This window comes from Seriola lalandi, unplaced genomic scaffold (genome assembly GCF_002814215.2).
Source record: "Seriola lalandi dorsalis isolate HSWRI2012SDOR001 ecotype SW California unplaced genomic scaffold, Sedor1 jcf7180002054896, whole genome shotgun sequence".
Classification (NCBI taxonomy): domain Eukaryota; kingdom Metazoa; phylum Chordata; class Actinopteri; order Carangiformes; family Carangidae; genus Seriola; species Seriola lalandi.
This window is the reverse complement of record NW_019525448.1, coordinates 80,553-95,076: the sequence shown is the minus strand read 5'-3', so window position 1 is coordinate 95,076 and position 14,524 is coordinate 80,553. Positions and strand designations below refer to the sequence as shown.

At 42.5% G+C, this 14,524-nt stretch overlaps 1 protein-coding gene across 1 annotated transcript in view; it reads left to right on the top strand.

Moving 5' to 3' along the window:
- The window catches only part of LOC111672193 (serine/threonine-protein kinase WNK2), a 44,615-nt gene that overhangs the window by 23,912 nt on the left and 6,179 nt on the right, over positions 1 to 14,524 (top strand). The window contains exons 11-28 of the mRNA XM_023429527.2: positions 450 to 1,679; positions 1,791 to 1,829; positions 2,368 to 2,562; positions 2,802 to 3,233; positions 3,699 to 4,025; positions 4,181 to 4,224; positions 5,129 to 5,288; positions 5,391 to 5,507; positions 6,113 to 6,283; positions 6,575 to 6,617; positions 6,863 to 6,961; positions 7,347 to 8,146; positions 8,531 to 8,588; positions 8,689 to 8,762; positions 8,966 to 9,627; positions 10,386 to 10,612; positions 10,850 to 11,074; positions 12,841 to 12,939. Coding sequence (XP_023285295.1) covers positions 450 to 1,679; positions 1,791 to 1,829; positions 2,368 to 2,562; positions 2,802 to 3,233; positions 3,699 to 4,025; positions 4,181 to 4,224; positions 5,129 to 5,288; positions 5,391 to 5,507; positions 6,113 to 6,283; positions 6,575 to 6,617; positions 6,863 to 6,961; positions 7,347 to 8,146; positions 8,531 to 8,588; positions 8,689 to 8,762; positions 8,966 to 9,627; positions 10,386 to 10,612; positions 10,850 to 11,074; positions 12,841 to 12,939 — 5,002 coding nt within the window. The remainder of the gene's footprint in view (positions 1 to 449; positions 1,680 to 1,790; positions 1,830 to 2,367; positions 2,563 to 2,801; positions 3,234 to 3,698; positions 4,026 to 4,180; positions 4,225 to 5,128; positions 5,289 to 5,390; positions 5,508 to 6,112; positions 6,284 to 6,574; positions 6,618 to 6,862; positions 6,962 to 7,346; positions 8,147 to 8,530; positions 8,589 to 8,688; positions 8,763 to 8,965; positions 9,628 to 10,385; positions 10,613 to 10,849; positions 11,075 to 12,840; positions 12,940 to 14,524) is intronic.

The window sequence follows — 14,524 nt, the reverse complement described above, 5'->3', positions numbered from 1 at the left end:
GCTCGTGTCGGAGGACAATGGCACAATCTCTAACAGGCGCAATCTCTGCTGATTAATCCTAACCAATCCCTTCTAGAACTGACCTAGATTTTAATATTTTTTTCCTTTCTGCTTTACTGACCCCAGGCTACAGCAGTATGTCTTCTTAGCTTGCCGTGGATAGACTGCCTCTGATTGAAGAAGGGGTCGCTATCTGATCTCCCTCCTCTTGGTCTCTTGCTATTTCTCCCTTGTGTCCTTATTTTAGCTCACACCTGTCACCGCCTGCTCATTGTTGAAACAGATGTTTCATTAACTTATTTTTTTCCCTCATCCTTTCATCACCCTTGCATCCGGTATGAGTTAATGTAATTGGCACAGTTATTAGCTTTTGTGGGATTTTATCCATGACCAGAAAAATTCACTCCCAAGAGGGTTTAACTTAAATGTCTCTATTTTTTTTTCCTTAGACCAATTCTGCAGGTCACCAGAATCAACCACCTGTCCAGGGCCTGCCTTCTTCCAGCACAGCAGTGCACACACCACTGCAGTACCTCCAGCCTGGACACAGCTACCCTGCTGCTCCATATGCTGGTCAGCCCAGTGTTGCAACACCAGCCCCAGGTAGTGTATGTTTAGTCAACATCCAGCATGCAGGCAACTCTGCTGGTTATGCACCTCCAAGTGTGCAACAGACCCAAGCTGCAGCAAGTATTTCAGCATCAGCTGTGCCACAACATGTTGCACAGAGCCACCAAGCACCAGGCCATCAACAGCAGCAGGCAACTGCAGCAAGCTCTTTAACTTTTCCTCTGCAAGGGCATCAAACGTGTCAGAACTGTGTGGCTCCACCTCAACAACAGGCTCAGTCTGCATCAGGATATCCTACTCCAGTTCAGCAACAGACTACAGCAGCAGCAGCAGCAGCAGGCAACCTGCCAGCACAGCAGCCAGCACAAAGCTACTCTCTTGTATCTGTAGCCCCAACTATGGCAGCCACAGCCCAGTGTCATCCTGCACAAGCTCCCAGTGCACTGCAGCACATCCAAGCTACAGTCAAACTGCCAAGTCAGCAGCCTGGTCAGAGCTCCTCCACACCAGCACTTTACAGCCAACAGATACCCATTCAGCAAGAGCACCAACAGCCCTTACCACAAAATACTCAGTCCAGGATACAACAAACACAAAATGCTGGGCAGGCTTATATTCAACCTCAACTCCAGCATAACCAAGATACTGTGCGTCCCATACACCAACAAATGGCACAACAGCCCACCCACCAAGCTCAAAGTCTCCAGTCTCCTGGTCAGCAACAATTGCAAACCTCAACTCTACAGCAGCACAGCCAGAAAGCTGTGCAAACAGCAGTTCCACAGCAGAGCCAGGGTGTATCCCAGTCCACAGTCCAACAGGTTCAGACCCCTGCTTCTCAGCCTCATCTCACAGCAACCCCAGTTGTGCAGGTTGCAGGCACACATCAGAGTTACCCTGCTGCAGGTGTGCCTGATGCTGCCTCTCAGAGCTATGCACATTCTACCTTCAATGCGCTGCAGCAACAGACTGCTCCATCTCAGAGCCAGTACCAGCCTGCACAGTCTATTGCTGCTCCACAGACCTATGGAGGAGCTACCCAGGTAGTGACTCCTCAGAGCCTTCCAGCCTCTTCCCTCCATAGCCAGCCTGCACATGTTGTCCAGCAGGTGAGTGTTGATGCAGTAGATTATAGCTAGGCGGCATACATAGTGCCCCAGTTGTTAATTTTTTGTTTGTTTTCCGTCCTCTGACCTCGCCTTATTTTCATTTTTCATCAGTTTCAACCCTATCTTTGCATCGCTGCTTTCCTGAACCAGGTAGAACGCCTTTGTCTCAACACACTTTGTCACTGTCGGACTCACTGTGGGAGGGACAGAAAACCATGCACTTAAACAAGTTAACAATGTTATTTAGGGCCGTGCTGTAACTACTTTTGGTCCTGCTCATATTATGGTGCTTGGTTTTGATTTGGTGCAGCTGAATTGGAAGCAGCTGTGTTGGTGGACAGTAGGGTGAATGAAAAAATGAACAGCCCAATAAACAGGAGTTTCCTCGGACAACAGCCAACAGAGATAATGGAAACAGTAATGAAAACAATAACAGTGGTTTTAGCTGCTGCATCCGCCAGCCCTCCCAGGCTTACTCTGTGTCTGTTTTGTGGTACAATCTACTTCAGTAGATTCTGACTTATTCCAGGCTTAGAGACAGGATGGAAAATGTGAGCTATTCTGATCTGGCTCAATAGCAGGAAATGCAGATTTCCAAAGTGAAAGATGAAACTGGAATCCCTGCCCCCGCCATCCCTTATTGAATTTCCTCCTTCTTTTTCTCATTCTTCTTCTTTTTCTTCTGTAGAATATTCCTGTTGGTCAAAGCATTTCACAGCTTGGACAAGATGGACAGGGCCATGGGCAGAATCTCAGCCAGTCTGCTTCCAGTATGCTGGCCCAGCCACTTCTTCCTCAACAGTCAATGGCTCAGGCTACTGTCCATCAACAACTCCAACCTCTGCAGATATCAACCTCTCTACCACCAACACACCCACCCCAGGTAATGTTTGTCTGCTCTCACAATGATCTTACCTGGATAATACCCATTCATTTTTCTTGTGTCTTAGTTATTGTATGTCTCAGCAGATTCTTCTAGCTTGAATTATATTTACAGAGCAGTAACAATATTGACTTGAAGCAAGCAAGTTGTCTTGATGCATCATCCTCCTATGCTTGAACTTGAAGTTCTCTAGATTATTTGATTTTCCTCTGTCTCTTCCCTTTTTCTTTTCCCTTCAGTTTCCCTCACAGTATCCCACAGTCCAGGTGATGACAGCTGTGACTGACTGTGAATCCTCCTATCCTCAATCCTGCACTGCCCCTCACCCTTCAACCTCCTCTTCTGTTAATCACGTCTTTCTTTCTCCTGGACAGACTCTTCCTGTAACCCCCTCTGTCTCCCCTCTCTCCCCTCTGCACATAGAAAATGCGTTAGTTTCACCCATCCCAGTGTCCCTCATACCTTCCCCCTCACCCATGCTGGGTAAGATGGGACCCACATCCCCACAGCACCAGCCCACCACTGCTCTGCAGCAGAGTGTTAGAAGTGAAGCCTCTCATTCACAACCTGCATTTATATCTGCACTAACCACCCATCCCATACACACACACATTTCACTGTCCCAAAACACACACCCTCCCACAAATGGCAGCACTCAGCCTCTGATACAGGTAATTATGATGGCTGCAATGAAGTGCAGATGTTTACCAAGAAGGTGTGAACTGGAATTTGAGTGTGTGTGTGTGTCAAAGGTGGTTTTACTTAACTGAGCCTTTGATTGTCAAAATATCTCTTTCTTTTTTCAGATTGTTTTTACAGCTTTGTTTGCATCGCAAAAAAGCTTTGTGTTTAAAGTGACTGTGCTGTTATTCTGTTGCTGAAGCATAGAGTTAATATCAGATTAATTAAATAATGCAGATGAAAAAATGACTGAAGTGTTTGCTGATACAAGTTGTTATATATACTGTAAGAATATTTTGTAGGAATTCTTACCAGGAAATGGCACAACAGCCAAATATATGTTTGAATATCTCAATATGTCTCCAAAGGATTCCGAATTTTCCTAGATGAAATGATTATGTATAATAATAATTATATCACTAATAATAATGTGTTATCTCGTTTGTCTTTTACAGCAGGCTCCCCAGCAGGCCCAGATCAGCCACCCTGAGCTTGTCCCCTCTGCTCAGCCAGTCCAGCCTACACTATTCTCCTCACCTATGCAGAATGGGCCTGACCCAGGCACAGTCACCACTGCTGCCCATCTGGACAACAATAACCAATGCCAGCTGGCCCTGCAGGCCCAGGCCCAGAGTCAGCTTCAGAGCCAAATTCCTGTGCTGCAGACCTCTGAGTCTCAGAGAGCATCATCGGGGTCTGCCAGTTCCAGTCTGACTCAGCAGAAACATCTCACTACTCTAACAGGAGCTGCAGGTCCAGGTCCAACAGACACCAGCACGGAGGTATGGACACATGACTCACTTTTTAGTCCCCACAGCTTATTTCTTCCTCTGTCCACATTGCTTTGAAGTGATACTATGCACTAACATGTAATATCATTGTGCTTTCGCTTATTTACATGTTACTCTAATTTATTATTCATTCATTCTGTCTGTAGGATCCAGCTTCAGAGAAGCACAGTGCAGGGCAGAGCTATGACAGGTACTATTTTATTTTTCCTCAGCAGGTGGCAAGTCCATGATGCTGTCCTTCTAATAAATGCATACTGGATATGAGTAATCTCAGGTATTGTCAAATGGACAATCCCTAGAGAGAACTTTCTGCCTAATAAGCAGCAACAGTAATGTTGACATAATGCAGATGGTCTTTAACAGTTTTTGGACCTCTCCTACTTCAGACTTAAAAATGTAGAAAAATGTTGAAAGGATGCCTAGCAGAACCCCGTACTGTTGTTGTTCTGGTTTAACTTCTGGAGGCAGAGACATTGTTTTTTTATCTTTAAAAAACACTGAGGGCGTTCCAGCAAACAACTTCTAACTGGCTGGCTCTTCTCCTAAAGTAAAAAGGGTGCTGTTTGTCAATATTATTTATTTTGTAATGTGGACCTAATTGTGCAGTTTGTGAGGTTCTCTCCTTTTTCTCTGGCAGAGTGTTGACCGATGACACAAACGTGTCTGTAAAACTAGAGAGCACTCTGATGAACACTGATGTCACTCTGTTGATCTTTCATATCACTGTGACCAGCAGTAGCTAAGACTCCTTTTTATTTCATAAAGTCAGTTTTTCCTTCATAATGGATAGAAAATAGATAATCCCTCACATATTTATATGCCCTTGAAGCTCATGTGGAGTTTAGTGTCACGCTTGGCTGATATATCAGACTTCAGCCAAATCCTACAGACATTCCAGAGCAGCAATAAACTTTATATCTTTTTAATATATGTTGCTTGTTAGTTTCTGATGGTACTGAGTACAATTACAGGTATGTTTTTAATCTTGAAACCACAATAGCCCACCGAAATGTGAAGCTGTGTGTTCTGTATTCCGGTAATAATGAAAAAGCAGCACTTACACTGATGTACTTGCCGTTTGTTCCCAAAACTAGTGTCAACTCTGATGCCACGTCAGGGAAGGAGATGAGTGATGGTTGTGAGGGGACACAAGGAAGTAAAGGCGAAGGCAAAGTCCGCAAACACCACCGCAGGTCCACACGCACTCGCTCTCGTCAAGAGAAGATTAGCAGACCAAAGCTCAGCATGCTCAATGTGAGTAACCAAAATATATTCCAACAAGGAGCACATTTAAGCTCATGCTCAAAAATAATGGGATAATAGACAAGGTATTTATTGCATCTGCTCTTGTTGCAGGTGTGTAACACTGGGGATAAGATGGTAGAGTGTCAGTTGGAAACTCATAACCATAAGATGGTCACTTTCAAGTTTGATCTGGACGGAGATGCACCAGAGGAGATTGCTATATACATGGTATGTAGGAGACAAAATCGCTGCCTGTTCAATTGGTACAAAGGTCGTGGTAGTGTGTTGTAAGATGTGGATTTCCTGAGATGCTTTCTTATGGCTCCGAACTCTGAAACTCCCTGTGTTGCTGTTCTTAGCTGCAATGCAGCAAAAAGTCTTTCTGTCTCTCTCTTGCTCTTTCTCTCCTCCAACCCCAACCAAGTCATATTGGGCTCATATTTATAGATAGAAAGATGAATATTTCATGGCATAACTGCTCCAGTAACTTATCATGTATAAAATAGTTCGTCCAAGGCAAATACCTCTTTGTGAAGCTTTCTAATGCAATATGTATAATTACATTTTGTTATGTGAAATGCTTAGAAATATATATATACTTAACAAGTGATGTAAATATCTTCATCTGATTTTCTTAAGCCTTAAATTGAATAAAGACAACATTTGCTTTATCTTGGCTGCAAACTACATTAAGAGAATATATGTCGAAGTTCAATAATTTTGTTTACTCTTTACATAATCATGCATCTGTTCCTGGCACAGTCATGACCACAGTTTTATTTCAAGCATTGCTTTTAAAGCTCTGATGTCTTTATCTCCATTTTGTCCTTCAGGTGGAGAATGATTTCATTTTACCTCTGGAGAAAGACGTCTTCATTGAACAGCTGAAGGACATTGTGGACAAAGCTGAGGACATGCTGAGTGAGGACACCGAGGGTGAGAGGAACTCTGACCAGGGAGGCAGTCCCAAACAGAGTGAAGGAGCTGACACGCTGGGAACAGAGGTGAGAAAGGAACTGCTGATGGTTAATAGTTGTGATAGCGCAATCCGTCTACGAGTGCCTCTGCCTTGGATACATCACCCTGACAGCACTCTCAAGATGACTTTGCATGCAATGCTGCCAACAAGAGATGCCAAAAATACCATTCTTGCTGATGTGACATTTTGATCTAACTGAATGTATTTCTGAAGTTCCGCTCTTTGGCTCATTGTGGAAACCCTTTAAATGTCTATTTAATTGAGGCACCTGCACCAACTCTTTGTAGTAATCCTTCTTTTTCTTTTGGGATTGAAGGCTTCAGCACCCAGCACCCCACAGCTGGTGTACCAACAAAATGGTAAGGCTTTTTATTACCAGAAACTCACTCATATTCACTCTAATCCACTCACACTTTCCAGTTCTAGTTAAACTTAGCTGCTTCCTTGTACATTTAGATACTTAAGAGGCCTGCTAGATGAGGAACTGGAATGAGAATGATTTAATGAATTACTTAAAACTCTGTTTGTTTTCTCCAATTCTTTCTTTCTCGTTATTTTGCTTTAAAGTGAGTTATGAGTTTTTCTTTCTCTCTGTCCTTGACAGTCCTCCACACTGGCAAACGCTGGTTTATCATCTGCCCTGTAGCTGAGACGCCCATGGTAGACAAAGAGAAGACTACATCACACACCTCTACAGCCCAGGGTATGCTGCACATTACTCACTGCTTACTAAACCACATTCTTTAATGTGAGGGTTTGCTTTTTCTGCCAGGAGTATAATTTCTAAAGAATAAAATGAATCGTTGTGTCTGACTTGCTGCTGTTTATACTGAAGGCGCTGCACATGCATTAAAGTGTGCGTCTGTGCGGTTCATCCGTTGGGGTCAGTTATGTAAGAATGCTTCTGCAGTGGTTCTAGGCAGAAATGAAGGGCAGGATTTATACTCCAGCTGACAGAGCCTGATGGGGAAGAAAAGCAGTGATGTAACACTCTGGCACTCACAGGACCCAGACCCTCTTCCTCATGGCTTTGGCTGTAACTCCCAATGTGTTCTGCCCCTAATTAACTCTTCTCTTTCCTTTTTCAGAATCTGAAAAGTCTGCTTCATCATCAGTCAGGCCCAACAGCAACACAACTGCAATGACTACCCCAGTCGCATCTTTATCATCGCAAAGCCAATCCTCCTCCTCCTCTCTGCCCTCTGCTGCTCAGACCTCGGTGCAACCTCCAGGCCAAAACCTTGGCAAAGCCCGTGTCCAGCAGACTCAGCCAAGTGTAACTAAACATGCCCATGCTGCTGCTGGTGTGAGCCATCAAAACTCCCTTCCTGTGGAAGAACCTTGCATCTCTGCTGTCTCTATGGTGACGGACATGCCATGCTGTGCTATTGTGCCACCTGTCTCTCTCGATGTGAATGCCAATGATAAAGGAGCAGTTGGTAGTTTGGTCTCGTCTCAAACCAATCAGCCCAATGAGAAGGCCAGTCCTACTGGAGAACTACCCCCTCAGCTGGGCTCTCATCAGTCTGTGGTCCTGCAGCAACCCTATGCCACATCCATGCAACCTGGGACAGTTACCTCCCAGCCCCAGAGTCCAGCACATCAGACCTCCCAGAACTCCCAGTTGTCAAGCCACCAGCAGCCAGCAGGCGGAGGACCAGGAGAGTCGGACAGTGAGGGACCACGCAGGGTGGAGTTTGTTGACCGCACCATCAAGACTCTGGATGAGAAGCTGAGAAACCTGTTGTACCAGGAGCATGCTCCCTCCCAGCCTTCAAGCACGACATCTGACCCCCAGGCGTCCAGTGCAGAGGGAGTCAGCTCTCCTCCAGTCTCAGATGGCCAGAGCACTGAGGGAGCACTTACAAAGAAGAAGGGCGACCCACTGGTAAAATACACTGTGTGTGTGTGTGTGTATGTGTGTGTGTGTGTGAGAGTTGGTTAGAAGCTACATAAATGGAATGATCATTAAATTGTTTCCATGTACTGTGCTATTGATTTTACTATTGGCTGTAAAAAGCAAGCGGAATACTGTGTTTAGAAAGAGGGGAGGGTAACAAAATTACTGCTGTCAGCACGATAATTCATCATGATCTCTTTCTCTGGCAGCTTCATTTTGAATCAGGGTTTGACTTATTCAGACAAAACTGAGGTCAGGAGAGGATAATAGCAAGCCTTACACTGATCTACCACATCTAGTTATTTACCATTTTCCATTGTTCAAATGATTGCAACCTCCCACACACAACCCCTTCTCTCTTTCTCTCTTCAGCCTCAGATTCCTGAGCGCACAGAGAGTGTGGGTGCACTAAGTGATTCTGCAGTGGCAGGTAGGTAACATTGTTTATGTAACATCCATATCACATTATTACTGCATGAGAGTTTGAAATTGGTTTGTTTGGAAATAAATTCTCCTTCCTGGCTCTTTAGCGGCGAGCAGGGCTTTGAAAGGAAGAGATGTGACTGCCAGCTCCAGTTCATACAGCTCCAAAAACCGTTTTCAAGTAAGAACCCTTTTTCCACTTTTTGGCTCTTAATGAGCAAATCTGCGATATACAAATGCCATTTGACTAAATTATATTACATTATAGGGCATGACTTGACACATGCCATTGTTTGTCCTGTGTCCGGTTTGTTGCTTGAACAGTGCATTAGTTGATGATATTTGTGGAATTTTGTCATGAACATGAGCTTCTCCTCCTTCCAGATCATCCCTACTCCACCAGATGTCATTTGTCGTTTAGAGAAAAGCAAGACAAGCTACAGCACCTGCAGTTCTGCAGCACCCTCTAGTGGCTCAGGAGGGTCTCACAGCCAGATCCAGGGCGCAGGCAGTAAAGAGAAGGGCAGTGTGGCTGTGGGCAGGTCTTCCGTGACGGCAGCTGAAGATGAGAATGCAGCAATATCCAAAACCCTTAGTTGTAACCGCTACTCCGCCCCTCCAAACTTCTTCCATGCCACACCCACTTCCAGCCCTGATGTCACCCCACGCCATATCCCCCGAGCCCAGACCATTGACACTCCGACCCATCACTACTACCACCACTCCTCTCACCTCTGTTCTGACTCAGCAGATGAGGATAGCAGCAGCATAGCTCTCCCTCCGGCCCACCCAGCTCCCCCACCTCATGCCCTGTCTGAGCACAGTGGTAGCGACCTCATGAAGAGGGCAGTGGCCTTCCTGCGGCGCTCTGGTCGGAGCAAAAGTGAGCAGAGCTCTGATTCACCAAGCCGACAGCCTGTGGCAATGAATGGTCACGCTCCAGCGCCTGCTGCAGGACATGCCCACTCATCCTACATCAGTAGTGACAATGACTCTGAGTTTGAGGATGCTGATATGAAGAAGGAGCTACAAAAACTGAGAGAAAAGTAAAGTAACATACACACATGAACTCACAGCTGCACAAATATGTTGCAAAGTTTGTCGGCAGTGTTTTCATGAATAGTGAACTGTTAGTCAGTATACAATACTTGGTTTTTAGAGAATTTATTTACGAAAGAGAATTTCTTTCATATTTCCTACAATACAGATGTTTCACTTTTCAGTTCTCATGGTCTGACTGCACTGATTGCAAAATAGCTTGAATTTACTGAAGATGCTGCACATTAATCCAGTTAGCAACAGTATTAGCCAGAACCACAGCTGCAAACTAAGCATTTAGTTTAGTACTGTTAAGTAAAAAAAAAAGTCTTGATGAATACAGTTTAAACTGAAATATCACAATTTATGGTCTGCTCATAAAACCAAATGTTAAAACTTTATCCTCAGTTCTCTATTAGTGTATGTGCAGATATGTCCCTCTGCATGATTTCATTTACATTTATGGTATTTGGAAGTAACCAACAACTTAACCAACTTGTTTCTGAAAGACGAGGAGAGGTGTTTGAATGAATCAGTAACCCGAAACCTGTATCAGGAGAGAATGACTCTTGACGCAGGTATCATCACTAGAAGCCGTAATGACAGAGGCTTTAGTGGATTATGCAGAGAGTAAATTACTGAGGAGGTTTGGGGAAAAAGGACCATGAAATTGAAAAGCAGGCTGTCATTGGCCTTTCGTAATCTTAAAAATTTCGTATCTTTTAAGGTAGTTTCTGTCTTTTCTCTCCTTGTACCTTCTCAACAGACACATGAAGGAGATCTCTGAGCTGCAGGCGTTCCAGAGGAGTGAGATTGAGCGTCTGTACAAAGAGCTGGGCAAAACTCTGCCCCCCAACGTCGGCCTACTTCATGCGGCACCCCCAAGTGGCCGCAGGCGTAGGGCCAGCAAACACAAGCTCAAGGCTGGAAAACTGCTCAATCCGATGGTGCAGCAACTTAAAAACAACCTTAACACCACCACTGAGAGGAAAGGTGTGTGTGTGTGTGTAGGTTGGGGTTGTGGGGTGATTTGGGATTTATGTGATGATTTTTGTGTATGGGAAAGCATTTTCAGTCTGAAGCACACATTTTGCCAAAGTAGGATACACAGGGATGGCATCATGCTCAGTAAACTGTGGGAGTGTGTGATTCACAGAGTGATTCACTATGACTCATGATTTTTTCTTCTTTTTCTTTTTTTTTTTTTTTTTTTTTTTTTTTTGCGCCAAGGTGAAAGTGCTGCCAGTTCATCCGGCTCTCCTGCTAAAAGTTCAATTCTGTCAGATGGCTCTGCCCACTCCAGTGGCAGCTCCAGCTCCGCTAATCAGCCCAATTCAGCCCCAGAGCAGGTCCACACACAGCAACCCTGTTCCTTGAAGGGCTCTTTCTCCTCAGACAACATCTACTCTGGCCTACACAGTGATGGAATGGCTACCCAAGCAGGCCCTGGCCAAGGTACACATTATAGGTTCATGTGCATGCTGGTGTGTGTGGATGGGACATGCTATCTACTATACCGCCATTAGGGTTAAGGTAAAAGCTTAAAATTGTTAATGTTGTCGATACCCTCCATGGACAACATTGTACAAATAGAAGGATCAAAAGCATTTCACCTTGAAGGATTACAGACACAAACAGGACCACTTCATACTTCACTGTATGTAGAACCACTTAAACACCACATACTGTATATTCACTAACATTAAAGCCATATGTTTGACACACAAATTTGTAAATTTACTCATCAGATGGCTAGCATCTGTTGTATTAAGGAAAGCAGAAGTGGCACTTGTGCTATATATGTGTATTGTTTTGTGTTACATACCATCTGTGTTGCAAATAATACAGATGCACCGATGTGGAATTTCTAAGCCGATAAAGACAACCGATAATTGCTGATAAATATCCAATAATTAAATTATGTAGCATTGGGAGAAATAAAATGGGTGACGAACAGTGAATTGATATTAGTTAATGTGAAAAACTGGATGTAAAAATGACACATACACAGGTACTTAAAATGAATCATAAAGGAAAACATGGAAAATTATTCACAGTTGATTTACTATAATGCAAAGTACAGAGAATAATGATTTAATGATCAATACCATTTAATAAAGGTGGCTCACTGTTTTTCAGTAGCAATCGTATTACCAAATGATTGGTTAATCTATTCATCAGTCTACTGCAAGTTTGACAATCCCACCAAAACAGACAGACACATTTTTAGGCTAAAAGGTTGGTAACTGCACTCTTGCCTATTTTTGACAAGTGATAGATTATAAGACATGGCTCTTTTTGTAGCTTGCTAACAATATTTTGAATATAGCGATGAGAAGGGAAAGAGTTTTAATGACCACAGTATCTCTCCTTATAAAGTGTGATTGTATCTCTTAAATTCTTCTCCAAGGTGCCAGTTTTGTGCTTGGAGCTGTAGCAGTTCACTATGTATATATTTTTTTAGTTTGAAATGTTTTAATTTACTCAATACATAACAAGCTAGTTGAACTTTAGGATAGTCAAGACCTCAACAGCTTTGTGCTGCTGTATTTCTATCTGAATTTTTTTTACTAAATGTATGCCTCAGTTAAGCTCATCTTTGTGAAACCAATTTCTTGCTTTCTAATGTCGTGGTTTAAATGTATTTTATTTTTTATTTTACCTGAATTTATTATTATTATTATTATTATTATTATTATTATGATCAATTATATAATATTATTTGATCATTTTAATGCGCTGCATAATTTCTTGTTTTTTCAACAGTGAAAATTTTATCTTAAATTCTAGTGTGTTTCCTGGTTTTATGCTATAAGCACTTCTCGGGACAGCTGTTGCAAATTGCACCAAGCTATAAACAATCTAATATTTTTTTGACCTCATCAAATAAATGATAAATAAATAAAAAGACAAACAAATAATCAAACCCAAGAAGACGACCTTAATACCCTTACTTGGTGCTTTGTTTTCCTGGGTCCCCTAATATTGCTCTCTATTATCAGTTGTAATTATTGGCTGAAATTCCACAATCAGATGGAAGATAATTAAGTTTCCCATTAATCACCAGATAATATAGTGGGATCCTGCATTTCGTGCACTCCTTCTTAGTATCCTTTGCTGGTGCTTTTGATGGTGGGGGTTTCTCATCCCAGTCTCTGTGCACTTTTACAAAGTGTCTCTCTTGTTTCTTCTCTTCTTCCCTCTTATATTCATTTTTACAGGCTGGACGGTTTACCACCAAACGTCAGAGAGAGTCACCTATAAATCTAGTAGCAAACCACGCACTAGATTCCTCAGTGGACCTGTGTCTCTGTCCATCTGTTTGTATTTGTTCTTTTCTATTTCCCCTCGCTCATTTCCATCTTCTCTTTATTTAACCTACCTCTCTTTTCTATTATCCAAGTTTGTTTTATTTAAATATAGTGGATCTTCTATCTCACTCTCCTCACAGGCCTCCTCACCTGACATACATCATCCATTTTTACTCCTACCACTTACCCTTTCCCTCAGCAACCTCAGAGCTTGTGTTCTGAATGATTTTTTTTTTTCTTGACAGCCAGAGGATATCCATCCCATGCTAAACTCATATGAACGTCAGTTGAATCTGTCTAACATAGGCACACTCCAGCAGAATAAAAGGCTTGTGCAGCCAAAAAATGTTTCCTTTCCTTCAAGCAATCGGTGAAACAGGTCATATTTCTGTAAAGCTTATGTTTTGACTTAGAACTTTGGTGATAAGTCAAAACATCTGATACTCCTGTTAGACACTGTAACTGGTGCAGAAATGTTTGTGGACACTTGTTTGTAGCGCTTAAAGTTAGAAAATAGTACTACAGATTCCCAGGCTTGTTTTCCCAAAAAGTTATGCCCGCTTAGCAAGTTAAGTTTTTTATCAGCTTCTATTTAAAAACCAGGGACCACTTTGAAATAGTTGTTCTGCATTTTTCAAACATCTGTTGTCCAGAAGTCAACTATCTACACTAGAATCTTTATGGGACAGGAGGAAGTGTATCTGTGACCCATGACTTGCTAAAAACCCTCATTTCATAAATCAGACTTTAACTTTGACATGTTGTTATGGATACTATCAGTGTGATGGAGTAATCTAGTTCTTCTAATATAGTTCCCCTGTAGACAGTTGTTGCTGTAATGTGAATTTGATTACAACCACTATACAACCACTTTGTAATACCAGTGATGGTATTATGAAATGCACTGTGGCAGACAGTAATGTATGGAAGATGTGCTTAAAATCATCACAAGTTCAAAAAGAGTGGCTTACATTTGAAAATAAATGACAGCTACATATTTTCAATTTCATGCAACACTTCTTTGATCCTTTATCTCTGCAGAACAATTGCAGGATGACTTGTGCCTTGTGTAGACATTTAGATTGCGTGTTGAGATGACAGCTAGCTTTTAGCAGTCTGATTTGTTGTTTTGTTTATGCTGAAATACGATGCTATGTTAGTAAAGCAGTGGCTTTTTCTAAATGGATTGTTGAAAATACTATTCTTGTAACTCTTATTATAAAGTGCAGCTTTGTTTCCACCTACTGGTCTGAATTGCTGGATAGTCTCTTAGATAGTTATGCAGGAACAAATGTTATTTGTTGTACATTTGTGCTCTTACACGCCATAAATATGGCCTTGTTTAATGATTTAGCAGTGGTCATTTTACCTGCATGCTCACAGTGATTTGTAAGGAATACATGTTCATAAAGATTTTGATATTTGTTCTCTATTAGTGGTCAGAAAGACTGAAATAGAACAAAAAGAGTAACTTTTGGTTCTATGAATTCATAGTGACCCAAAAGAGTCGGGCCACCATTCAGTGTCTTTGCATGAAGATTGAAAAGGAAACATCTAAAGGGTGTGCATCTCTTATTAATCTGTATGTGTGACC